This window comes from Felis catus, chromosome D1 (genome assembly GCF_018350175.1).
Source record: "Felis catus isolate Fca126 chromosome D1, F.catus_Fca126_mat1.0, whole genome shotgun sequence".
In the NCBI taxonomy this organism is placed as follows: Eukaryota; Metazoa; Chordata; class Mammalia; order Carnivora; family Felidae; genus Felis; species Felis catus.
Window position 1 is genome coordinate 22,411,703 of NC_058377.1, and position 24,831 is coordinate 22,436,533.

At 48.4% G+C, this 24,831-nt stretch overlaps 1 protein-coding gene across 2 annotated transcripts in view; it reads right to left on the bottom strand.

Annotated features, from left to right (window-relative positions):
- Window positions 1-8,609: 8,609 nt before the first annotated feature.
- The window catches only part of FEZ1 (fasciculation and elongation protein zeta 1), a 43,757-nt gene continuing 27,535 nt past the window's right edge, over window positions 8,610-24,831 (bottom strand). For both annotated transcript variants that reach the window (XM_023239273.2, XM_003992536.6), the window contains exons 4-10: window positions 23,763-23,849; window positions 21,288-21,456; window positions 17,928-18,199; window positions 16,915-16,995; window positions 15,751-15,826; window positions 11,878-11,943; window positions 8,610-8,970 (exon numbers count right to left, since the gene is read on the bottom strand). In XM_023239273.2, the coding sequence (XP_023095041.1) occupies window positions 8,954-8,970; window positions 11,878-11,943; window positions 15,751-15,826; window positions 16,915-16,995; window positions 17,928-18,199; window positions 21,288-21,456; window positions 23,763-23,849 (768 nt within the window). In that variant the 3' untranslated portion in view covers window positions 8,610-8,953. The remainder of the gene's footprint in view (window positions 8,971-11,877; window positions 11,944-15,750; window positions 15,827-16,914; window positions 16,996-17,927; window positions 18,200-21,287; window positions 21,457-23,762; window positions 23,850-24,831) is intronic.

The window sequence follows — 24,831 nt, forward strand, 5'->3', positions numbered from 1 at the left end:
AAACCCACGGCCAGATTAGTCTAGGATGAACTGCATAATCTATTTTGCTGGTGGAGTTCGGTAAGGCACATTACGAATAAAGGCTCAGCAGAGTCCTGCGGGAAAGAAACCTGTTTATCTTGCCCCCAAGATTTATTTCCCTTTTTCTGCCTCAGTAATATCTATTCGAGTTATACTCGGATCGCCCAAAACACACTTTAGGGAACACTATTCTAAGAAATTACAGAGTAGTCTGTCCAGCCTCTCACGCCCCTTCCTAAGTATTTCTATCAAGTTCTGCCAGTTTTTCCACCATGCCGCCAATGAAAAGGGGGGTTCCTAAATCATTTGGGGGTGTTATGAGGAGGCAGCAAATTCTCTCTCCGTGTACGACCCAAATCCTATCCATCCCAGGGACAAGATGTGCCACAATCCCTGTGGAAGGAAGGAAAATGGGAAAATGCAGGATTGGACTGGCAGGATTGGACCCCAGGAGGGCTGACCTTTTGGATTGGAAGATTCCTGCTCAGGGCAGCTGATGGCCAGAGCTACACTGCCTTGACCAAGAGACCCCTCTGCTGCCTTGACCTGGGCCAGATGAGGTCACACCACAGCCTGCCCAGACTCACTCATTCATCCGATGTATATTACTGAGCCCCAACTCAATCTCAGGCGGTTTCAGGTGTGGAAGGTACAGCTGTGATCAGCAAAGTTCTTGCCTTCAGGGAGTTTCCATTCTAGCAGAAACTTGAGACTGAATGTGTGCTGCTAACGTCCCCTTAATGGTGAAAATATGAGCTCATCCCAGGACGGTGCCCTCAAAGGTTAACATTCAGAATTGCAAACAAGACTGTCAGGTCAAACGTGGCCTTCCAAATTCAGCTCCCAGACACGTTTTGTTTGGACCATATATTGTTTCTAGGCACTTTTGTGCCAACGTTGAAAAGATAGACAATTGCAGCTCAGGACCTGTATTCCTACCAGGCCACAACAGGGTGTAATTGAGCCATCGCTACCCCTTATGATGTGCTCTCCAGGTTATCACAACACTGGCCATGCACGTGGTCTCCCCAGCACTGGCGCTAAGTGCCACTTGCCACTTATCCAGCTGTCACTGTTTGGTTGGCTCATTGGCTAGTTATGCTTCCCCTACCCTGTCTTTTAATTTTTTTTTCCTTTTTTTGACTTTCCTTCCATATTTGAGTGCTTGCTTTTAAGAAGGGAACTATTTCGGGGCACCCGGAAGGCTCAGTTGATTAAGCATCAGACCCTTGGTTTCCGCTTAGGTCATGATCTCACAGTTCGTGGGATCACAGTTGGTCGGCTCTGTGCGCTGATGGAGCAGAGCCTGCTTGGGATTCTGTCTCCCTCTCTCTGTCTCTTCTCTACTCTCTCTCTAAAAGAAAATAAATAAACATAAAAAAAAACACCTTAAAACAAAGGCGGGGGGGGGGGGGGGAACTATTTCTCTATACCCACTGCTCCATCAAGCATGAGAAAACAGGAGTCCGAGAGGCTCTGCCTTTGAAAAAACAAAATCAGAGAAAAAGTGTGGAAGTGGAGATACGCCTACCTTTAATTGCAAAGTGTCCCTGTGGCCTACATCCAGACATCTTCATTCATATTACCTGCCTACCTGACCTCTACAGGCAAACATTAACCTCGAGGCATAAAACTCCCCAGGGTTACTCGTTATATATGCAGATTCGGTCCCAGGACCAACTTTTTCCCAGATTCCAAGGCAAGAGGTCTGAGGACTTTGAAAAACACTGCTCTCAGAAAACACTTTTCTGTTGCCCTTTAGAAATTACTTGTTTATCGCTGCTCCCTTAACTTCCTCTTGCTATTTAGACTACAAGACCTTGATTCAGCCAGTAGGATTCACAGGTGCCTACTCTGTCCTCAGACGGGAGACAGGATAATTCCACTTTGCACAGCATCGCAGGGGCAAAGGATCACCAAGGACTGGCAGACAATGTCGATTGTGTCAGACTCCATGCATTTCCACTTTGGCATCTTATTTCCATCCCACGGATAAGGCAGATTTTATGATGCCACTTTCAAGTGTACGTATCTTCTAGTTTTATATTAGACTCTCTCTGGGCAATCTCATTTAGCCCCCTTGCAAATTAAATGCATCTCATTCAAGCAAGCCCATTTAGGACAATGCCCGTCAGGTGTGTGCATCCTGGTACATCTTTCATTTTAAGACAAGTGTGTGATTTATTTTTCATCTCATTACACTCTTTAGAATTATGTGCATCTCATTACACTGGGCGCGGTGAGACGACTTATTTCAGGTGTAGACATTACACCCAGTATTATCAGGCAAGAATTTTTTTTTCATTTCATTACAAGCCTTACAATTTATGTACATCTCATTACAATCAGCCATTTAATGTCTTAAATTCCCTTCAGTTGTGTGTACCTTATTATATCTTTTCATTTTCAGATTTTTTTTCATCTTCTTACACCCAAGTACTATTCAGAGAACTCATGTCAGGTGTCTACATCACACATCCACCTGTTGTTTCATGAATTTCTGGGTGGTTGCTTCACCCCTCGTATTGCAAAATTTTCATTAGACGAAATGCATTTAAGGCTGGCTCCGCCCACCCGTGGACCTCCCATGCTCCTTTGCGCGGAGAGGAAGTGCGCCGGATTCTCCTGGACTTGGGCAATACTCCGCTAACAATTCCCTCTCACACACAGGGACCCTCTCAGTTAACTTCCTCACCTGCACATTGAGGGGTTAGAGGAGATGGTTGCTAAGTTTCTCTCAGCTGATGCTCCATGAAACTAGTCCTGTGGATGATGACGTGGGTCCCCAGCTACTCCCCACGGAGGGGACTGCTCCACTCTCTGGACAGCCCCCATCTCTGCTGGAGAAGCTGAAATTGACATCACCGCCCAGGCCTCCAACAACCAGCCGCCTTCCCGCTTCTCGCTGCCCTTCTGATGGGGTCACATTTTGAAAGGGGGTGGAATAACTTGGCTCTCGTGTTGGAATCTCCCCCCAAGCACCTCGGGGGCCAGCAGCATCTTGCCTCTCCTGCAGCCCCACCCAGGAGCGGTGGGCTCGGGGCACCTAGAATCGCTGAGCGGCCATGGGGGGAGGGCAGGGGCTGCCGCTGGAGCCCAAATTCTGTTCTGTGTCTGCTAAATCAGAGTCTCCCAGGCTGGGACCAAAGTAAGTGCCTTTTTGACAGCATCCCAGCGATTCTGAGCCACCACCACCTCACTCAGGCTCGGATTTCAGACCAGGATCTGTGGAGCAGGTGCCCTGTAGGGGGCTGGGGGTGGAGAATGCCTGATGCTGTGAGTATGGCCCCTCCCAGGCAGGTTTGCCCACAGCAGGATCCAAGCCCAGAATGAAAAAATCGTTTCTCAACCCCAGAAAGGGTCGGGAAACCCAACCTGCTCGCCCCATATTGGAATCTCATCCACAGCACACCGTAAATTGTCATCTGCCTTTACCGCCCACCTCCGGCCTTGGGGAGCAACGCCACCCAGGCAGAAAGGCTATATGGCTACGCAGAGCCACGGCAGTCCCTCCAACCCGCCACCCTCCAACTCGTGATCCGAGATCATGATCGGAGACAGTCCGAAGAAGCAGAAAAGCTCCAGACGGCTTCAATGTGGTCTTCAAGGCTCAGTCGGTGTGTGGGAGCAGTACTTAAGGAGACCTGAAATGCCTTTCTGGAACCTCTTGGACCACTCCGCACATTCCCACCTGTCTGGCCTAATCATAAGGCAGATGTGAGGCTCCTCTAAGTGCCTCTGAGGTGGACTGTGGGTTCCTCTGCTGTCGCCCTACCTGTCGCCTTGGCAGTGAAAATAGGGAAAATCTTTTCGCTAAGTGAAAAAATCAATTGGACTTTTCGCCTCCTACACCCCGCCCCCCTGCCCGGATGAACCTGCTGAAGAATCAGGACATGATCCAACTCCTGCCTCACTCCTTTGCGTCCTTGTCCGGGAGTGCCCGGAGGCCACTGGCTCTGGAATCAGCAGGTTCCGGCACTCACTGGGCCACCACTAAGCAGGATTTAGACAGGATGGGGGGAGGGGTACGGCTGATTTTCAGGGAATAGCCCATACCTTGTTTTGTTTTGTTTTGTTTTGAGGTCCTCTGTGCCTGCTGGATTGAAAACATGATCCGGTCCCCAACAGTAAAGGGGCCACAGTGTCCAGCCCTTTCTCTATGTTCCTCAAGCTTTACTAGTAAAAAGCCACAATTTATTGAGCGTTTAGCATGTATGCGAGATCTTGTATTCAGAATAACCCTGAGAGAATGACCGATACTACTAGTGTTAGTATTCCCATTTTTAAAATGAGGCTCAGAGAAATTATTTTCTCAAAAATTATTTACTAATATGTAGCAGAGCTGGGATTCGAACCCAAGGCCAAAACCCATATTCCTCCTATGAGATAAAGGCTCAGCTTGACCAGGGCTGGCCTTCAGGATCAAAGGCAGAGGCCCCCCTCTTCCCTGAAATCTCAGAGGTACCTGCATCCCTGCACCTGCCTCAGCTTTTGTCCTCTAAGGACCCCACATGCAATGGCATTCAACGATGAGAGATCCAAACCTTAGCCTGCTTCCCCCACAGCAGAGCACCTACCCAGTAGCCCACCAGCTCCTAACTTGAACCTGCTACATTTGGGGGATGGGTGGGGGGAGGGGCCGGATCTCTGCATACTTCTCCAGGAGCTGTGCTATGGAAGGGGGCCAGGGAGCTCCTGTTAGAGAAGAGGCTGCTGTTGACCACCAAAAAAACCGGGATAAAGAAGCGGGCAACAGCAAGGCCATTGTCCTGTCCTTGACGGCTGCTCAGCTGCTTGGCTGTGTTGTAGAGAAGGCTGAGTGAGGTCAGGAACTAGGGAGGTCCAGTGATCTGTCAGTGATGACAGCTGACATCCAAGCCTCCTCTCCTTCTGCCTTTGAAGTGATGCCTTCCCTCCCATTCAGACGGCAAGGCCAGGGTCTTAGATTTTTAGGCTGGACGGGTGGAGCGTGAGGGCAAAACCAGGTCAGAAGGGGAGGAAGGAGGACAAAGGAAAGGGGGCTCGTCTCTGGGGAAGATGGCAGAGAATGTGTCCCCAGACAGAGTGGACAGGCCCGGAGCCCAGGGGCATTGTCAGACTGGGCAACACTTCACGGGGAGAATACCAAAGTGACTCTGTGGGAGGAGGCGGGGATGGGAGAGGATGAAGTGGAAACAAACCAGACTGGAGCACGGACCCCGGCAGCTCCTCCCGGCTCCGGCAGGTTGGGAGTACAAGAGAGAATGAGGAGGGGGACACGAGGGTAGGGGAAAGAGACAGAGAGAGGGAGAGAGAGAGGAAGTAGATGTGCAAGTGTCTCTGGGGTTTTTCAGACAAAGCTATTATCAAAATGCCAACCAGCTCCTGCCTGGCCAATTTGCATATTCCATGCTGTGCTCTTTGAAGCAGGATGAATATGCATGAGGGCCTGGGCGGGGTGTGGAGCTGCTGGGCTGTGGGCTAAGGTGGCTCATTGTTCTTTTAAAGGAGAGGCATTGGTTTGAAGCCAAGGCACCTTTCTGGTCAGTAGAGTGGCCTCCGATTCCCCTCCCTAGTGAAGGGAGGAGAGGAAAGCGGAGGCCCAGACAGAAAGCCCAGCGACTATCCCCTCATCCTCTCAAGGAAATAATCAGGCGCCATCAAGAACTCGAGTCTCTTCTCCAAGAGCAGCATTTAATTACTCTGCCCTCCGAGCATGCTAATCACAGAGGCTGACTCCGTGATGGGAGTCACCTCTCCTGGCTTCCGGGGAAATGAGGCTGCCTCTCCCATTTTGTGCTCCTGCCGCAAGGGAGGCTGGGCGCCCCGGGGTGCTCCCTGCTTCTGGCCTTTGGTGAGACCGCTCCCCCCGCCAATGCTGCTGTGACCGGGTGGGGTGGGAGGCAGGACGCTGCGGGTACTCAGAGCACGCACCACACGGACCGGGTGCCCATCAGAGCCTGGTTTATTGTTCCTCCTAAGACACCTGCAGGATGTGCCTTCTCACCTGCCATCCACGTCTTTTCTTCCCCAGCCGCCGGCTGGCCAGAGTCACCCTCCGGACCTTCCAGTGGGCACGAGAAAGGTCTGTTTAATTTTTAAAGGCCAATTTATCCCACAAACGGTAGGGCCACAACACACTTAGCTTTTCCTGCTGAGTTACCACGTCTGTCTCCCTCCTGAAATAGATGAAGATAGGGAATATTTGGGAAATGGCTTGTCCCCACAGGATTGTTTCAACTCCACACAAATGAAGGCCGGTATCTGGCTCTACAAGTGGAGTTTCCCTACCAGGACTTGGTCGCATTACACTTGGCAAAACCCACATGGGGGCCTTTAATTGCAGGGAACCCACCTCGGTTAAAGCCCACCTGCTACCTACTAAGCAGGGTGCCCCACAGGCCTGGGCTCCCCGGTACTCCTCACTGCGTGCACACAGCCGAGCCTGGACTTGAGTTTGGCCATCAGGGCTGAATGGAGTCTGAAGTGTCCGCCCTTAGGGCACCTCCTCTGTGTTTCTACATCCCCAAGGACGAGAAGAGGGGACACTGGGGGAGGAAAATGGCGTTCACCTGTTAACCACACTCCGCACTTTCCCCTGGTTCAGCCTCCATGAGGAGAAGCTTCTCCAAACCTTAAGGCAAATACCAATTGCCTGGAGAGCTTGTTAAAATGCAGATTCTGGGGGCACCTGGGTGGCTCAGTCGGTTAAGCACCTGACTCTTGACTTCGGCTCAGAACATGATGTCAGGGTTGTGAGATCGAGCCCCGTGTCTGCGGAGCCTGTTTAAGATTCTCTCTGTCCCTCTCTCCTTGGCCCTCCTTGTACACACACACACACAATACAGATTCTGATTCACGAGGTCTGGGGCGGGGCATTTCTAACAGGCAACTCGAGGTTGTCAGTGCTGCTGGTCCAGGCACCACACGTCGAGTAGCAAGGAGAGAATTTGACTGACTAGTCCCTCTAAGGCCGCTAATGTGGACAAAAGGAGAGATAAGAAGAACCATGGTCCCCACCTTCCCCTGCTCACCTCTGCTAGCTCGAGTTTGTCCCTGACACTTGAGATTTATTTTTAACTGCCAGCAGCTTTGATTAGCTTGTCTCTGCTGCCTCAGACACCTGCTGGCAGGATACATGAGGTTGGGGGGTGGGGGGGGGGCGGTGGGGAGGAGTGGCTGACCCAGATCTGACAAATCCAAGGCAGGAAGGAAAGCTCTGGGGATTCGCTGCTTCCCCTTTGCTGAGGCAGGTGAAAAACCCCAGAGCTGGCAAATGACCTCACACCACCGGGGACCCTTTGCATCCTTAACCATAGTGCCAGTGAATGCGGAACTGAAGTCATCCCTTTTTGTCAGCGCACTGATACTTAACATCATATGGCCCCTAAGGATTTGTGTGGGTACTTGAGGTTGCCTCTGTCTTCCTACAGACGCCAGGGCTCTGCCTAGGTGGACGTTCTGCTCTAGCTAGATGCCTGAGTCAGACCTGCAGCTTCCCTGGAGGGGTAGGTCCCCCCCTCCGCCTGTGGTAAGATGGCTACTGCTCGGCCATACTCCCAGAAAAGCAGAGCCCCAAGAAGTAAGAGGCAAGGCACCAAGGATGCCTTCCACTGTCACCCACGTCGACCCACGGGCTTCTGTGGAGTTGCCAGCGCCATAAAATATGGCTTTCTGTTTAGTCTGTCCCGTTAAAGCCAACACTATACTAAGAGCGAAATGGAAGGTGGCAGTCTGAGCTACCACTTCTGAACATCTCTGCTTGCTGGTCTCCTCATCCAGAAAATCTGGGTCACACCATTGCCTACTTACCAGGGAGGGGTGCTACGATGTGAGACAAAGTCATGGGTGATAAGGTCAGCGGCAGGGGCGTGGCAAGTGCTTTTTGTTTTTAAGACAGGGCTGTGAATTCCCATTCACAGGGCTACTATCATTCAAGCCTGAAGGTGGAAGCCAAGGATGTTCTGGCTGCAGTGAAATCAAGCCACCATCCAGGTCTGAGGACAGCACTCACCTGCTGGTCAACCAAGGCCAGAAGGTGCCTGCCAGCGACAGTGGAGACAGCACGTAAGGGTCAGAGGTGCTGGACCCCTAGGGCTGCAGGGAGGGCAGGGGAAGGCATGCACGGCCATAGGATACTGTTCCCAGGGGTCACTGGGGGCGTTCAGGAAGGAGCCTCGATTCCCCAAACTGGGATTGCTCAGCACAGCCGATTCCCTCTAACTCCCCACCCCCAGCCTCCAGGTCCCGGTGGAGGGGCTGGCAAGTGGCCAATGTGGCCATCTCAGGGGGAGGCCCTGGCGCCTCCTCGAGGCTCACTTCCTATCTGCTAATTTCACCATCACCCCACTAGTCTGACACCCTCCAGCCAGTAGTTCCTAGAACACACTGCACAGTTCCCTTTAAAGCTGCCGAGCGGTAAGACCTTGGGATTCTGTGGATGGCCTCCCCCTTCTGACTGCACCATGTGCAGCCCCCACCACAGCCCACAGCAGGGCGCGCCCTCAACACCAGTGGTCTGCCATAGGCCACGGGACATCAACGTGAAGGCAGCTACACAGCCTTCTCTCCAGGTTTGAAACACCACACTCCAAAGCGCATGAAGAATATTAATTAAATGAAGGTTTATTTCAAAATTAGTCTTAGAATGTAAGCTGTTTTCGAGGGCTGGAGCCAGACTACATAAGTGAGCAGTGAGAGCGCTTCCCTCTCCACGTTGGAGGCAACGTGGGCGGAGACGCGTCTCAGCAGCCCTGCCCCTCGGTCATGCATCCAATGGTCACTAGGACTAGAAACCAACAGCAAAGGACCCCGCGCGCTTGCTCATGTTTAATCCGGGTTAAGCTATACACGTTTAAATACACGTCGGAGGTTACGTAGTGTCATGCAGTCCCTGTGATGGAATGTCTCTTGCTCAGTGACCTCCGCAGCAAGGCTGCCCCCATGGGCAAGGTTAGGTGGGACAGAGCACTGAAAAGAGAAGGGGAGAGGAAAGAGGTCAAAGCATAGCGTGGGTCAGGACCTCCCAGCACAGGGTGGTCCTGGCCAAAAGGCACTCATGTCCTGAGCACCGAACTGCCCCTTAGGAACCTGGGAATAACTGCGATCACGTGTCTTCCTTCCAGAAGAAGAGACCGTGGTAGGTATTCCTTTGGTGTAATGATTTAAGTCTCCGGTGCTCGTCTGCCTGGGTTCAAACCCCGCATGCGGCCTTTGCTAATTCTCCGACCTCAGGGAAATCTCTTCACCTATCTGTGCTTCCTTCCTGATATGTACAATAGACTGTGCCTCTGCCCACCCCACAGGGTTGTTCAGAAGCAAACAGAAAGTGCTCAGTAAATGTTAACTAGTTTTATGAATTCACTGACATTTCTGTGGATCACGGTGGGGAAACGGGTCTAGCCCTCAGGCTCCCAGACTTACAGAACCCATTTCTACAAACCTCCTTTGAGAAATTTGCTTTTAAAGCCTTTAAGAGTTAGAAGTTCTTCCCAAGGTTTAGCCTGAAGTCCTCCTGCAGAAACTTAAGACTAATCTTTCTGATCCTTATGGAAACAATATAACTCAGAGGTTCTTAACTGAGATCCAGAAGCCTATGGAAACTATACCCAACACCGTGTGTGCATATGGAGCAAAGCCTAATGAAGTCAAGAATCTGGACAATGATGACCATCAGTGGACACCGTTACGGCCTGAATGTTCGGGTTTCTCCAAATAATCACATGTCGAAGACTTAACCCTCAGTGCAGCTGTATTTGGAGATGGAGCCTCTAAGGAAATGGGGTTAAATAAGTCATCAGATGGGGCTCTGATCCGATAGGATTAGTGTCCTTATAAGAGACACCAGAGAGCTCCAGCACACTCTCTCTTCACACCCACAGAAGAGAGGCCACGTGAGGACATGGCGAGAAGGTGGCTGTCAACAAGCCAAGAAGAGAGCCCTTGCTAGCAACTGGATTTGCTGGCACTCTGACCGTGGACTTCTAGCCTCTAAAACTGAGAGATAATAAATTTCTATTGTTTAAGCTAAGTATTTTGTTTTAGCAGCCTGAGCAAACTAATACAGGTATTAACATCACAAAAGGAAAGACAACCAGAGAATATGTGTCTCTTAACAGAAGTTGACAACCACTGATACTGTATCAGTTATCAAAAAATATGAGGGGTGCCAGGGTTAAGTCCGCTAAGCATCCAACTCTTGATTGTTGATCTCATGGTCGTGAGATCAAGCCCCACATCAGGCTCTGTCCTGACAGCATGGAGCCTGCTTGGGATTCTGTCTCTCCTTCCCTCTCTGCCCCTCCCCCGCTGGCTCAAGAGCATATGTGAATACTCTCTCTCTCTCTCTTTCAAAATAAATAAATAAACTTTAAAATTTTTTTGAAACTGAGTCTGATCAAGCCTCTAGCTCTACCAGTTGAACAGGAAATACAAAAAATGAAAGAAGTGATTATTAAAATATTTTAAAATTATTAAAAACAAAAAATAATTTATTAAATTAAACCATGGGGACACAACTAACTAGCAGAAGCCAAAACGAGGAAATTGTAGGGGGCAAATCATGTGGTTTCTCCAAGAAATAAACTTCAAGGAACAAGAGGAAAGAAAGAGGAATCTATATGTATTAAGAGAGACTTAAGACACATATTATCCAATGGCAGTGTATGGACTCTCATTAGGTCCTGATTCAAACAGACTGAACAAAAATATTACAGGGAAATCTGAGCACTAAGTGGGTAGTCAATGATTTTAAGACAGTTTGTATTTTTCTAGTTATGATCACAATATTGTGGTTATGGTTTTTTTAAGTTTATTTTATTTTGAGAGAGAAAAAGAGAACACACACAGGGGAGGGGCAGAGAGAGAGGGAGACAGAGGGAATCCCTAGCAGGGATTCTGTCAGCATAGAGCCTGACGTGGGGCTTGATCCACAAACCATGAGATCATGACCTAAGCCGAAATCAAGAGTCAGATACTCAACCAACTAAACCACCCAGGAACCCCTTGTGGTCATGTTTTTTAAGAGTCCTTATGTTTTAGGGGCACCCATGTGGCTCAGTCAGTTGAGTGTCCAACTTTGGCTCAGGTCATGATCTTACAGTTTGTGAGTTCGAGCCCCGAGTTGGTTTCTATGCTGGCAGCTCAGAGCCTGGAGCCTGCTTCAGATTCTCTGTCTCCCTCTCTCTGCCCCTCCCCCACTCACGCACAAGCACACGCGCTCTCGCTCTCTCTCTCTCAAGAATAAACATAAAAAAAAATTTTAAGAGTCCTTATGTTTTAGAAATGTACACTGAAATATTTATAGATTTAAAAAATGATGATTAGGATTTGCTTCGAAATAATATGGAGAGGAGAAGCTGGGTAGGGGTATAAATGAAAAAAGATTAGCCATGAGTCAACAATTACTGAAACAGGATGTTGAAAACATGAGAGTTCATTATACCAGTCACTCTTATATGTGTTAAAAGCTTCCTTAATAAAAGATAAAACAAAAGTTAGGAAAGGATGTAGCTAATCGTGACTTCAAACAGCTGAAACCTAGTAAAGGTACCCCCAGCTCTGTTTTTCCCAAAGAAACAGCCCGAACTCCACAGAACTTTCAGTCTTATGATGGTTTGGCTGCCCTAATGTTGAGTCGCCCTGGTGACTCCAAGGCAAAGGCATCTCCTTCTCCGGCCTCCTGGCAACATGCAAAGACAAAATCCTGTCCCTGCCAGGGCCTCACAATCATCCACCGGTGGCCCCTGGCCCTGTGAGGTCTGGGCAGGAGGGGTCACTCTGGGAAGGCTGCAGAGAGGACTCCAGGCCTTCAGTGGGAGGCCTGGGGGAGGGGACCTGGGAAGGCCCTGCTCTAGGAGGCCTGGGGACAGCACTTACCTTTTAAAATGTAGTCCGTTAGCAAAGTGGGCACCTTCTCATTATCCTCCTTCATGGCAAAGAGAACTGGGGAAGGAGAGAGAGAGAGAGATGAGTCGAGATGCCATCAGGGCATGAAGCTCACTTCTGCGGCCAGACAGTCCAACAACCCCAAGTGAGAAATGATTCAAGGAAACCAGACATTCATTGAGTATTGAGCAAAAGCCTAGAAGCTTCTGTCAAGAATCAGCACTCAACATACTGACAGAGGAGAGAATACATCCAAAGAGTCAGAGTGGCCTGTCAGTGATTTTATTTTCTTTTACCTTATATGTGGGTTTTTTTCCCCATCTATCATCTCCACATTATTTCCTAAGTATATATCTTTAATAAGCATAAACATAAAGCAATTAAAAAAGAACCCACCTTCAGATGCAATCTAATGTCAAGAATAACAGTCATCCCCATTATCGAATCACCAATAAAATTCTTTAAACACGTTCTATCCGTGTAAACAGATATTAGAAAAATTTCCCTAATTACGATAATAATAAATTATTATTCCAATTTATTAACAACAAATGAACTTACTTTTACAAATACTTATTTTCTATTTCATGCCCGGTACAGTGCTAGAATTTGTGGAAATGCAAAGGAATTATGGACCCTCAGGGAGCTCTTAAAGTTCTCATCGAGACACTTCACGATTTTCACAAGTATAAGGCACACAATAGGGAAGTTATGAACAAATAAAAGCTTTTTAGAGATTTTTTACAATAGTATTTTCTGTCATTGCACTAGGTAAAACTTTCTATATTCATAATTCATCCTGTGGAAGTCAGCTTTGGAGCAAATCCTTCAAGAACGTTGCTGGACTTTGTTTATAATATCATGGAATGAGGGGAGCAGGGAGCCCACCAACCAGATTCTTCATCAACAGATTCTTTAAATAAACCATAGTGTATCTATGCCGTGGAGGCAGGGTCACGAAACTTGGATTTCAAAAATCGGGAGCGGGGGTGTGAGTCAGTGGCCAGGTCCGGCCGGAGAAAAGAAAGAGCCTGAACCTGAGGGCTCTCCAGGTGTTCCTTTCTTTTATTTCTTCCGTAGTTTTAGGCATGTATCCGTGTCAACCGGACCGGCTGGAGGTACCTTACAACCGAATACGGGCAGACTCAATGCTGCACCAAGAAGACAGCTTTACAAATGAAATTGTTGTGCTCAGCCAGTATGTGTCTGAGTTCATTGCCCAAATCTGAAATGTATATGCGTCATCCGGTCCCCAAGAGCTGGTCTTAGGCCTGTGTCTTTGGGTTCAGGAGGAAAGAGGAGATGTTCACAATCCATATGAGGATTTGCCACAAAAAAAAAACAAAAAAAAAAATGGAGCTTTTATAACCTGCAGCGGAATTCACATTCAGGAAAGATGGCAGTTTTTTTCTTTTAAAAGGAATAAAATATTGGGATGTGGTGGACCCACATGATGGGAGAGAGAGCCATAAAAAGAACGTTAACCAAATGTTAACTGATAGAACTAAAATCATGATACAAAATTTTATAGCCAGTATCATCCCAACTATATGGAGAAGACATAAAATATTATGGCTGAAAACACCAAAATAGTACCCACAGTAGAGGGGACAATGAATTATTTATTTTCTTTTGTTCACTTTCCTGTGTTTCCGAACTGTTCTAAATGATGGAAACACTCCAATTAAAATTTTTCAAGCAAACTTGAAACATGTAAATAAAACCCACTGTTTCTTAATTAAAATGAAAAAATTTCACACTGAATTCCTGAATGGGTATCTGTAATAAATTTATAGCTCTTCCTTTAAAAAAAAAATATGATAGAGTACTTTACATACATCAACCTGTGTAATTTGTCCAAATTATTTTCCAAGTGCTTACTGCTTGTGAAAACACAAACAACTTATAAATGTCAGTTCATTTCTGTCAGCTCCCTTTAAAAAAAAATCTTAGTGCATATTTATGCAAATAAAGGAGTTTAAGATGAGGGAAGAGGAAGCCAATGTACTTTGAATTTAAAATTCCAAATTCTCAAGGACGCCGGATCCATGGGTGTGGGCAGGGTTTCCGTTCACCAGAACTGCCTGCTTCAGTTCGCCCAATTGATAAACATGAAAGTGTTGGGTCACCTTTTGTAGCCCCAGGGGGCCCAGCGGGGATCTTCCTTCCTCATCTGAACAGGAGAAACTTCTCTTCCCCTCCCCTGGGGTATCAAATAGCCCTGCACCGGTCTGGCCCGATGATGCTGGGCCATTGCCTCTGAAGCAGGGTGACGCTGGGCTGGGCGGCCTGGTTAGTATGTCACTCAGTGCCGTGCACGGTTGCCAGGGAGATAGACATTCTTGTGATTCACCGAGCCTGACACCCCATCTCAGCCCCGGACTTTTCTCTTTCGAAAAGCATCAGGCTGACACTGATGGCTAACACCGTGTGCCCCCAGCCCTTCGGGGGTTGCAGTGTCTGGTGTATGTAAGGAGATTTTGCCTACGGAAGGCTCTTTATCACACGTTGGTCTCTCCCGCAGCTCAGAATGTTTATTAATATTTGAAAATAGTGTCAAAGCAAAGGAGAGGAGGCAGTCATTTCCTGGAAGGAAAAACTGTTCTTTCTAGTCAGGCTCACCCACCCCGCCACCCAAGAAACCTTGCTTCTCCTTAAAAATGCAGCCAGTCCTGGGGCGCCTGGGTGGCGCAGTCGGTTTAGAGTCTGACTCTGGCTCAGGTCATGACCTCGTGGTTCCTGAGTTCCAGCCCTGTGTTGGCTCCGTGCTGACAGCTCAGCGCCTGGAGCCTGCTTCGGATTCTGTGTCTCCCTCTCTCTCTCTCTCCCCCTCTCTCTCTCTCTCTCCCCCTCCCCCTCTCTCTGTGTCTCTCTCTCTCTTTCTCTCAAAAATAAATAAACATTAAAAAAAATTGTTTTAACAGTAATAATTTAAAAACGAAGCCAATCCCATAGACCAAGCTCCCCTCTTCGGGGCCACAAAGTAGGACAAAGTAACCTCAAGTTGCTCACAAGAGAACAGGAAAGGCAGAGAATGCAAGGCTTTGAGCACAGCTGGGTGAGCCCCAGAAGGTCCCTGCGCACCAGCACTGCCCTCACCCAGCCCCCAACCTCTTTCACCAGCTCATTCTTTCCTGGCAAGTCTCTGCCCTTTACGAGGAAGCAGAGGAAAAACAAGACCACTCCAGGGGTGCCTGGGTGGCTCAGTCGGTTAAGTGTCCGACTTTGGCTGAGGTCATGATCTCGACTGCGGTTCAAGTTATGATCTCACAGTTTGTGGGTTCAAGCCCAGCACTGACTCTGTGTTCAGAGCCTGGAACCCGCTTCGGATTCTGTGTCTCCCTCGCCGGCTCTCCCCAACTTGTGCTCTGTTTCTCTCTCAAAGATAAAATAAACCTTAAAAAAAATTAGGGGTGCCTGGATGGCTCAGTCGGTTGAGCATCCCACTTGGCTCAGGTCATGATCTCACGGTTCATGGGTTCGAGCCCCGCGTTGGGCTCTGTGCTGCCAGCTCAGAGCCTGGAGCCTGCTTCGGATTCTGTGTCTCCCTCTTTCTCTGTCCCTCCCCTGCTCATTCTCTCTCTCTCTCTCTCTCTCTCTCTCTCTCACACACACACACACACACAAGGAAATAAACGTTAAAAGAAAGTTAAACAAAGAAGACAGCTCTGGGTACCAACTGCAGAGTATTTTAGTTTTGCCCCCGTGTAGGGGGAAGTGACACAGCGATATGGGGCACATTCTGACCCATCTGAGGCTGCTGTTCTCAGGGAAACCACAGGCCTGAGGCACCAGGGGTGATGCTCACAGGGAAGGGAGGGCGGAAACGAGCAGCCCATCTCACTGAGGACGAGAGGAACTCACTGTTTGTCAGCATCTGGAGATCTTCCACTGACGGAGGCAAGGCTTTCTTCTCATAAGGGATGACGGTGTTCAGGTACTACAAGACAAACATGGCACGCAGGGCTTGAGACCCAAGTATGGTCCCTCTGCTGGGAAGAGGAGTCGGCAATTCTCACGGGGATCGCGCTCTTCTCTAACAAACGCGCTCCACCGAATCGGACACTCTCGGCAACACCCATGACACTGTGCACAACCCTGCGTCAGGACCCTGTCCCCATCGTTGGGGGCGGTCTCTGGAAGTAAGACTTTACCATATTAGCCTTCTATTCCATCTAATACATTCTTCTGACGCTAGAAGCTTTGGGTCATTTAGGAATCCTGGTGAGCAGAGGCTGAGCGCGGAGAACATTTTAGAGGGGGGGGTTATGTTTTCTCATCCTTCGCAGAGCAATTTGAAAACGAACAGTCTCCCTTTTGTCAAAAATGACAGGGGAGAGAACCTCAACCCCGCCCTTGGTCTTGGATGTCGGGTTTGCTCCCTCTGCTGGATACGAGGTGCTTCTACAACAAGATCACCTTGGGCCGGTGGGATGTTGGAGAAGGCAGCACCAGAGAGACCCCTGAAGGTTGTGGGGGAGTCTGGGGGACTGAGTGAGAAGAGCTCCAGACCTGTATTTTGGTCTTGGTTCTGCGCCTAGCGGTGTGGCCTTGGGAGAATACCTAACGTCTCTGGGCCTTAGCTCTCACGGCTGCAAAGTGAGGCGCGTGAGTTAGATATTCCTAAAATCTCTTCCCACGCCGCAGCGCTAGAATTCCAACCCTGAGGATTCAGCTACGAATGTGTCTAACAGACACACAAGCAGTTACGTGCTCTTATTCTACCATCTCAATCTCGTCTGGGTATGCACGTGCCCTTTCCATCAGATTACACCCCTCGCGAGGGCAGGGACCAGGACGAACCCGTCTTTGTACCTGAGGGCCTGGCAACAGCTCAAAAATGGTTCCCCTTTTAAAAGACACTGGCCGTTCCTCCTTAAGAAAGGAAGAAAATGTGAAGAACCCCACCCCCGCATCCCCCCCCCCCCCCCCCCCCCCGCCCCTTGCCCAAGTCCCAGGATAATCCCAGGGAATCACCAAGTTGCAAGAGTCCAGGAGGAAAGCTGGGAGCAAGGGAATTGCTTGTACCTGCTTGTCCGTTCCTGAGGAGCCAAAGGTCTGGCGGATGCCACTCTGCAGAATGTTGGAGATGCCTTCCATGCTGAAGCGCTGTGAAGAGGAGGGGGGCTCAAGAACAAAGGCTTCCTGCTCCGCAGTCCTCGCCTCCAGGGACCTCGGTGCCCTCCCTCAACTACCCAGACCCACCCACTACCACCGTGTCCCAGATAACACCAAGGCTAAGGGACAGGCCAAAATTTAAGCCTGAGCTTTGCAAGAACCAACAGTAGAGTCTCAGAGACTCTCATCTTTGTCCCTCAGGGCAACAGGCCCCCCTGCGCTCCCCTCGCTTCCTCACTTCCCCCTCCACGTGCAAAGGGAAGAATGAAGCAGGACGGGACACCTGGGGCGGATGATGACGCAAGCGTCTTAAGGAGGAAAACAAAATGTCCAGCCGCTGGGAAGGGCGGATGTAAAGCTACTGTCCTTCACTGGGAAGCTTTTCCCAAAAGGCACAAGCCTAGGACCAATTCAGTGGGTCTGGGATAGAGCCTAGGCCAAGGTATTTTGAAAAATCTTGGATGATTTCTCGTGTGCTTCCTTCATCAAGAACCACAGGTCTGGAGAATCCTGTTAATATGACAGTAAGGAGTCATAATTTTCAATCCTGAAACACCCCTACTGACATCCTAAAGAGGTAAGTCAGGACGAATAGCAGGGATTCTGACCCTGAGTCCCAGGGCACAATGCCCATCAATACTAAGCACCGGTCACCCCTCTTTCTAAGGTCTTGCCTAAGGGAACACATGCCATACGCAAGTATTTTCCGATGTCTGCGTCCCGCCTCCCTCAGCTGGACCGGGATCCTCTGGGGGAGTAAAGGAGACAGGGGTGTCTTCTCCCTCTTGACAGCCCCACTGTCTGCCAGGGGTCCTGCTCACAGTCGCTGCTTACGGGTCCTGCGCAGGGTCGGTACTGGGACCTGACACGGCGAGGATCTGGGGCCCGGACACACCGGGTCCTCCCCCTGGGGGTCCGCGTACCTTGAGAGGCATCTGGTTTCCCTTCTCTATCCGGCTGCTCTGCAGACTCAGGCCTTTCTCTTTCCGCCTCTTCTTCATCAGCTCCCGCTGCTCCTTCTGCTTGTTCTGAACCTCAATCAGCACCGTGATGAAGGAGTTCTTCACTTCCTTTTCAAACTCCAGCTCGTCCCGGCGGGCCAGCTGTTGCACCAGCTCCTCTGAGAAGTCCCGGATGGCGCCCTCCACCTGGTCCAGCAGCTCGGTCAGCTCCGACCCGGACATGTGCCTCAGGCCTGCAGGGAGAGACCATCCTGCAGGTGACAGCTGCATCTGAGCCAGAGCCTGACGGGGAGGCTCCCGGGGCTGCTGCTGCTTGAGGTGCGTCTGCCTCTCCAGAGGGGACCCCTGCCAACCCCTTATAGGACTGGGAATTGAGGGGCTGCCAGGAAGGGAGGGACCCATATGCCGACAGCCAGAATGAGCACCCCTTCCAGGGACACAAAAGAGGAAGAAGAAATAGCCCCCCAGGAAGCCTGTGGACTCTGTCCGCAAAAATGCACATGGACAGACATGTGCCGTTTTGATCCTGTGTTCCTCTTCCTACTTATTCTCTATTTCTATAATACTCCAAGTGCAAAATGGGTCAAGAATCAGGGGGAGAGGGGCGCCTGGGTGGCTCAGTAGGTTAAGTGACCGACTCTTGGTTTTGGCTCAGGTCACGATCTCACAGTTCCATGAGTTGGAGCCCTGCATCGGGCTCTGTGCTGGCAGCGCGGAGCCTGCTTGAGATTCTCAATCTCTCCCTCTCTCCCTGCCCCTTCCTTGCGTATGCTGTCTCTCTCTCTCTCTCTCTTTCTCTCAAAATAAATAAATAATAAATAAAAGATACAGCCGGACAGCAAAATAAGCGCAGTGACCTGATGCCCTCTTCACCCCTCCAGTCCTGTCCGGCAGTGAGTGCAGATATCCAGGAACATGGGAAATGTCAACACACTGAAAAATGAACCCTGGCTGGTTGGTACAGAGTCTGCCATCAGGGAAAAGGAAAGGGAACCTGAGATAAAGGGATACAGATAACTTTATCTTAAATTCTTGTCCCCTAAGACTTCTTCATTTAAAATCGATTGTATGGGAATGCAAACTGGTGCAGCCTCTCTGGAAAACAGTATGGAGCTTCCTCAAAAAATTAAAAATAGAACTACCCTATGACCCAGCAATTGTACTACTAGGCATTTATCCAAGGGATACAAGCAGGTGCTCTGTTTCGAAGGGGCACATGCACCCCAATGTTTACAGAAGCACTATCGACAATAGCCAAAGTATGGAAAGAACCCAAATGTCCATCGATGGATGAAATGGATAAAGAAGATGTGGGATATATATACAATGGAGTATTACTCGGCAATCAAAAAGAATGAAATCTTGCCACTTGCAACTACGTGGATGGAACTGGAGGGTATCATGCTAAGCAAAATTAGTCAGAGAAAGACAAATATCATATGACTTCACTCATAGGAGGACTTTAAGACACAGAACAGATGAACACAAGGGAAGGGAAGCAAAAATAATATAAAAACAGGGAGAGGGACAAAACATTAAGAGACTCTTGAATGTGGAGAACAAACAGGGGGTTCCTGGAGGGGTTGTGGGATGGGGGCTGGGCTAAATAGGTAAGGGGCATCAAGGAATCTACTTCTGAAATCACTGTTGCACTATATGCTAACTAACTGGGATGTAAATTTAAAAAATAAAATAAAATAAAATCGATTGTGGAGGGGAGGAGGGAGGCATCGTTACAAATTGTATCTTTTGTTTCGGCCCCAGAATCCATTTTACTTCCCCGTTTCTGCTCTGGCCTATGTGTTTGCTGCCTTGGTTCACCTTCCCCATTTCTTCTGCTCTTTGGAGCTGCCTCCTCCTTCTGCATTTGCCATTTCACTCTGCACTTCAGCTGTTTTCGGGAGTCTTGCGCTGAATGCCGCTGTGTTTGGGGCCTTTGTGTGGCTGAGAACGGCTCGAAGGCAGCCAAGTCTGCCCCATCATTCCCAGCACATTCCTTCTGCATTGGCCATCCCCTGGCCTCTACTCTTTAGGGCCGCAGAGTTTCATTTTCAGGACACAGTTCCTCAGATCAGGCCTCAATTTTTACCATGTTTGGACCTTTACACCTGCCCGGCCCACCTTCTCCCTCTTGTGTTTCCAAGTCCCCACCAGCCTGGGTGCAGATCTCCTCGGCCCCTCCTGCAGCATGGGTACCCTTACCCCTCCAGACCGATGACTTTTATACCCAATTGTGCCTTCACTGTGTTACATGTTTCCATTTCACGCCTCATCCGCCTTTTTCTTTGTGTGACTATAATTACTACAAACCTGTATCAGAGAGCTAACCCAGATTAAGAGCACAGATTCTGGAATCAACCTGCCTGGCTTCACATATGGGCTCCACCCCTCGTGACCTGCATGTAGTGTAAGGGCAGATACAAATAAAAAATTAGAGCCTTGGCTCTCCCTGTTGAAAATAAGGGAAGAGACTTTCTCTCTCCTTTACCTGACTTTTCTTTGAGAATGGCTTCCTGGGTCCTTTGCAGAGAGATGCCAATCATTTTAATGGCTAAATAAGCCTCTTGCCCGTCTTAGGATTCAGGAATGTTTTCCCAACCCCCTAGGAGTCACGGCTTTGAAAAGTAATCACCAAGGAAGATGACAGGAGCCTAACTAGTCGCCTGACTCCAGATTGCAAAACCTATTTAATGTAATGGGTTGTATCCACTTAGCTGTAGACGAGAGTAGGATTTCTTTCTGCCTGTGATGCGCACCCCATTCTGGCTTAACGCTTATTCAATAATAAAATTGTCCTCTTTCTCTCTTCTCCTCTGTGGAACGGTTTTCTGGGTGAGGAGGAGATTTTGTTTTTAATTATATTTCCCCCACAGTGGCATCAAACAAGTCACTTAACCTCTCAGGATACTCAATTACCTCGATCCTAATGGAGTTGGCGTGGGGAGGAAATGAGATTATGCACAGAAATTCTTAGAACAGGGTCTGGCACACAGAAAGCTCTCCCCAAAATATCAGCTATCATTATTATTACCTTTTTCACTGATTTTACGGTAGCATCACTTTGGATAGTGGGTTCAGATTTCGTCTCCTTTTTCTGCTTTTGTCTTATTCTTTGGTTAGTTTTGCCATTTTTGATTTTGTTTAACTGACTTTCTCTCCACCTCCCCACCAAAGAGGCTAACTTCTCTCCTGATGCCCAGTAAGAAAGGAGCCACCAGCCTCCTCGATTTGAGGTTCTATTAGCTACATGTGAAGCATGTGCCCAGGGCCTGGCCCAGAATGGTCTTCATCCTTGGCAAGCCCACCCACCAGGGCCCTCACCTTCATAGGACCAGTTGTTGTTGAAGGTCTGGGTCAAGGCCTGCATCTCCTGAAGGAGGACAGAGTCAGCCTGGGAGGAGGTTTCTCCCTCATCCTCCTCTTCCAGGACCTCCTCTTCTTCCTCAGGGTCTGGGGAATTCTGCATCATTTCTTCAATCTCCTCAATGACCTGAAGAAGGTACACAAGAGAGTGCTCACTCTGTTCTCTGCTGGAAGGACAGGCTGGCTCAAATTTTGACCGGTTAAGGAAGTTTCTAATTTCTGCCTGTAAAATTCCCAAAGCGGTATCGTTATTTAATACATATTGAATAATAATAAAAACAGATCTGACCAAAGTCTTACACACACTCTTTAATGTAAAGCACACTTCAATGTGAAATCTCTTCCAAGAACACCATTTAGATGAGTGCTTTATCGGAGATAAACTCCTCTTTCGGGAAACAAAGCAAAGCTGCCTGGAAGGGAACATTTACTTCAATCTGCTGAGCATTTTATTTCTAAGTGAGGAAATACTTTATCCAACCAACTTTAGCACAAAACCCAGTCCATTAACTGTCACGGTGCTTCTGCTGTTCCTAGAACGGCTCAAAACAGGGAGGCTTTTTCACACCGAGGAAATTTCTCCAGAATTCACCTGGACAGGAACTAGGCTGCCCAGACACAAGTACGAAACAGGGTGACAAAATAACAAAAGGGTGGGTAGGGTCCGGAGAGCAGAAAATAGATAGGAAACCAGCTGTAATCTAGACTCTTAACAGGGCCCAGCAGAGAGGGCTGAATGAGAGGACTGCCAGAGGACTGATTCGTCCGTTAATGGTTTACACATAAAGAAAATGGAACAAGCAAAGAAGGTCTGAAAGGCGTCTACAGATGGGTCTGGTCGCGATAGGGCATTTTTATACATTTGTCTGTCGATTCTGGGATGGATTGAGGCTCCAGGCTACTGGACTGTGGTCCCTGAAGCAGGTTTCTTCATGTCAGCTGGACCAAGGACAAGGGGACTTAGGGTCCCCTCCTTGAGAATAATTTCTATTTTATCCCCACAACTTCTCAACTCCACTCAGCCAATTTAGGGAATACTTAGTCTTTGCTGAGAGCCGCTTATAAAATGCAAGCAAATGACAAACCCCCTTTAAAATTTTATGGCTTAGTTTCTCGTCTCTCAGACTACTTGTCCTTGACTTTGGATCACTGAATCGTATTTCTCTTACCATTCACAAGAATAACTGTTGGCCCCTATTCTCTTTTATCCGGCTCCCTTCAATCTCTTGGACCTCATCTGTTTATAATCCCACCTTTTTACCACAGAGTTCCTTTCACCAAAAAGCACTGTCTGGCACCAAAGTCTCCTGGTGGAGTTTTTTTGTGGAATTACTTTGTGAAAAACTTGTATGGCACCTGCTCAAAAAAGTCACCCATAAATATTTGTTGACTAAAAAGTTGAAAAAAGAATTCAAAGACCCAAGATTATTCCCCTGAAGTAATAAGTGACAAAGCCAAAATATAACTAATTCAATCAAATGTCAAACACTACGTTTTTTTTTTAAACAAAGACTCAATTGCATATTAAGAGTCCTTTTGGGGGGTGCCTGGGTGGCTCAGTCGGTTAAGCATCTGACTTCAGCTCAGGTCATGATCTCATGGTTTGTGAGTTTAAGCCCCACGTCGGGCTCTGTGCTGGCAGCTCAGAGCCTAGAACCTGCTTCAGATTCTGTGTCTCCCTCTCTCTGCCCTCCCCCTCTGTACTCTGTCTCTGTCTCTCTCTCATTCCAAAGTAAATAAACATTAAAAAAAAAAAAAGAGTCCCTTTGTAAGGCTCAACATTTTGAGTATTCTGTGAAATATGAGAAAATACCCATCAAACAAAAGCCTCCTCTGCCACTTCTATCTTCGCAGGAACAGGGATTTAGGACCCTTATTTAAGTGTCTTGACTCTTAATGGGATTGCATGCAGAGGCTTAGCAAGAAGTGAAGCCAGTCAACACTGGGCCCGTCTCTGGACGTAATCAAACATGAGCCCCGCCCAACCCAAGGGTCAGGAATTATGTTCCTATTTACCGCAGGTGGGTAAACTAAGGCATAAAGAGAAATGAAATCCCTTATCACAGATGCTCCGAGTCATCAACACAGCCACCACTAGACCATATATCTTTCTTCTGCCTTAAATGGATGTGACAAGGGGCACCTGGGTGGCTCAGTCGGTTAAGCGTCCAACTCTTGGTTTCAGCTCAGGTGGTGATCTCACAGCTCGTGAGTTCAAGCCCCACATCGGGCTCTGTACTAACAGCATGAAGCCTGCTTGGGATTCTCTCTCTCCTCTCTCTCTGCCCCTCCCTGCTCACTCTCTCTCTCTCAAAAATAAATAAACTTTAAAAAAATTAAAATAAAATAAAAAGATGTGACAAGTATGTGTACTTAAACTTTTTCTTGAGCCAGAGAACAAAAAGTCCCGAGAACCAAGAGAAATATTCGTACCTGATCTGCTGTGAGTAGAGGTTCCTCATTGATACCAGAATCGTGTTCACTCTTCTCGTTGAACTCTTCCTCTTCCTTCTCATGGATCTGAAGGGGGGTGGGGAGGGGGTGGAATTCTAATAGATCATCAGCAGAACCAGGGATCTCTTTACTCTCTGGTGTCTAGAATGGATAACATGACTGAGAGGCCCCTCCGGCCGGCCATCCACTGTGTAAAGAGGGGAATCTGAAGAGGTGCCCAGAGTTTCACCCAATTCCAAACACAGCCCTTCTGCACAACATGCATCCCTGAGTCAGGAAAGGACAACGAGGAATGTCTGACTCAAAGGGAGGAGCACTGTTCTTTAACCCACAGACAGGTTGTCCCTGTGTGAACGAGGAACCTTCCCAAGGCAAGTGACACTGTCGACAATTCCTGCAGCAAAGTCACCCTTATTTATACAAGGAGTTTCAGTCTGGGGTTTTGTTTCCAGAGTTTACTTAATTAGGCATTTTAACGGGTGGGTTGTTCCAATCCAAACAGTCAAGCTTTTAGAACTTGATGAAAGGCTGTCTCGAATTGGAATTGGAATTGGAATTGGAATTGGAATTAGAATTGGAATTCTAGGCTTGGTGTCATAGCTGCAGAAGGAGGTGATGAATCTACATGAGGCATGCCACAGTATCACCTGACCATGTGAACTACAGGACAGACTAAACATCAAAAATATTGAAACATTTGCCGTTTCTCCAAAATTCCACAATGCCAAGTAAGATTCTGAAAGTTCACAGCCATTGTGATTCTAGATGTTGAAATCCAACAAGGTGTTCACAGCACATCTGGCTTTACTGACCATATCCCAAACAGCCACAGTCCAGCACTTAGGTTCAAATCCTACACAAAATAAACCACTAAATCACCCCACAGGCTGTCTGTGTCCAGAAGTCAGATTTGAGAGTCATATAAGGGCTGGTAAGGAAAGCCTCCAGGAAATCTTTCTGCAGAGACACCTCTCTTCCTGGAATCAATTTTTACTTGCTCTTCGATAGCTGGCATGCTTATCTGCCTCTTCCCTGGGGATTACACTTC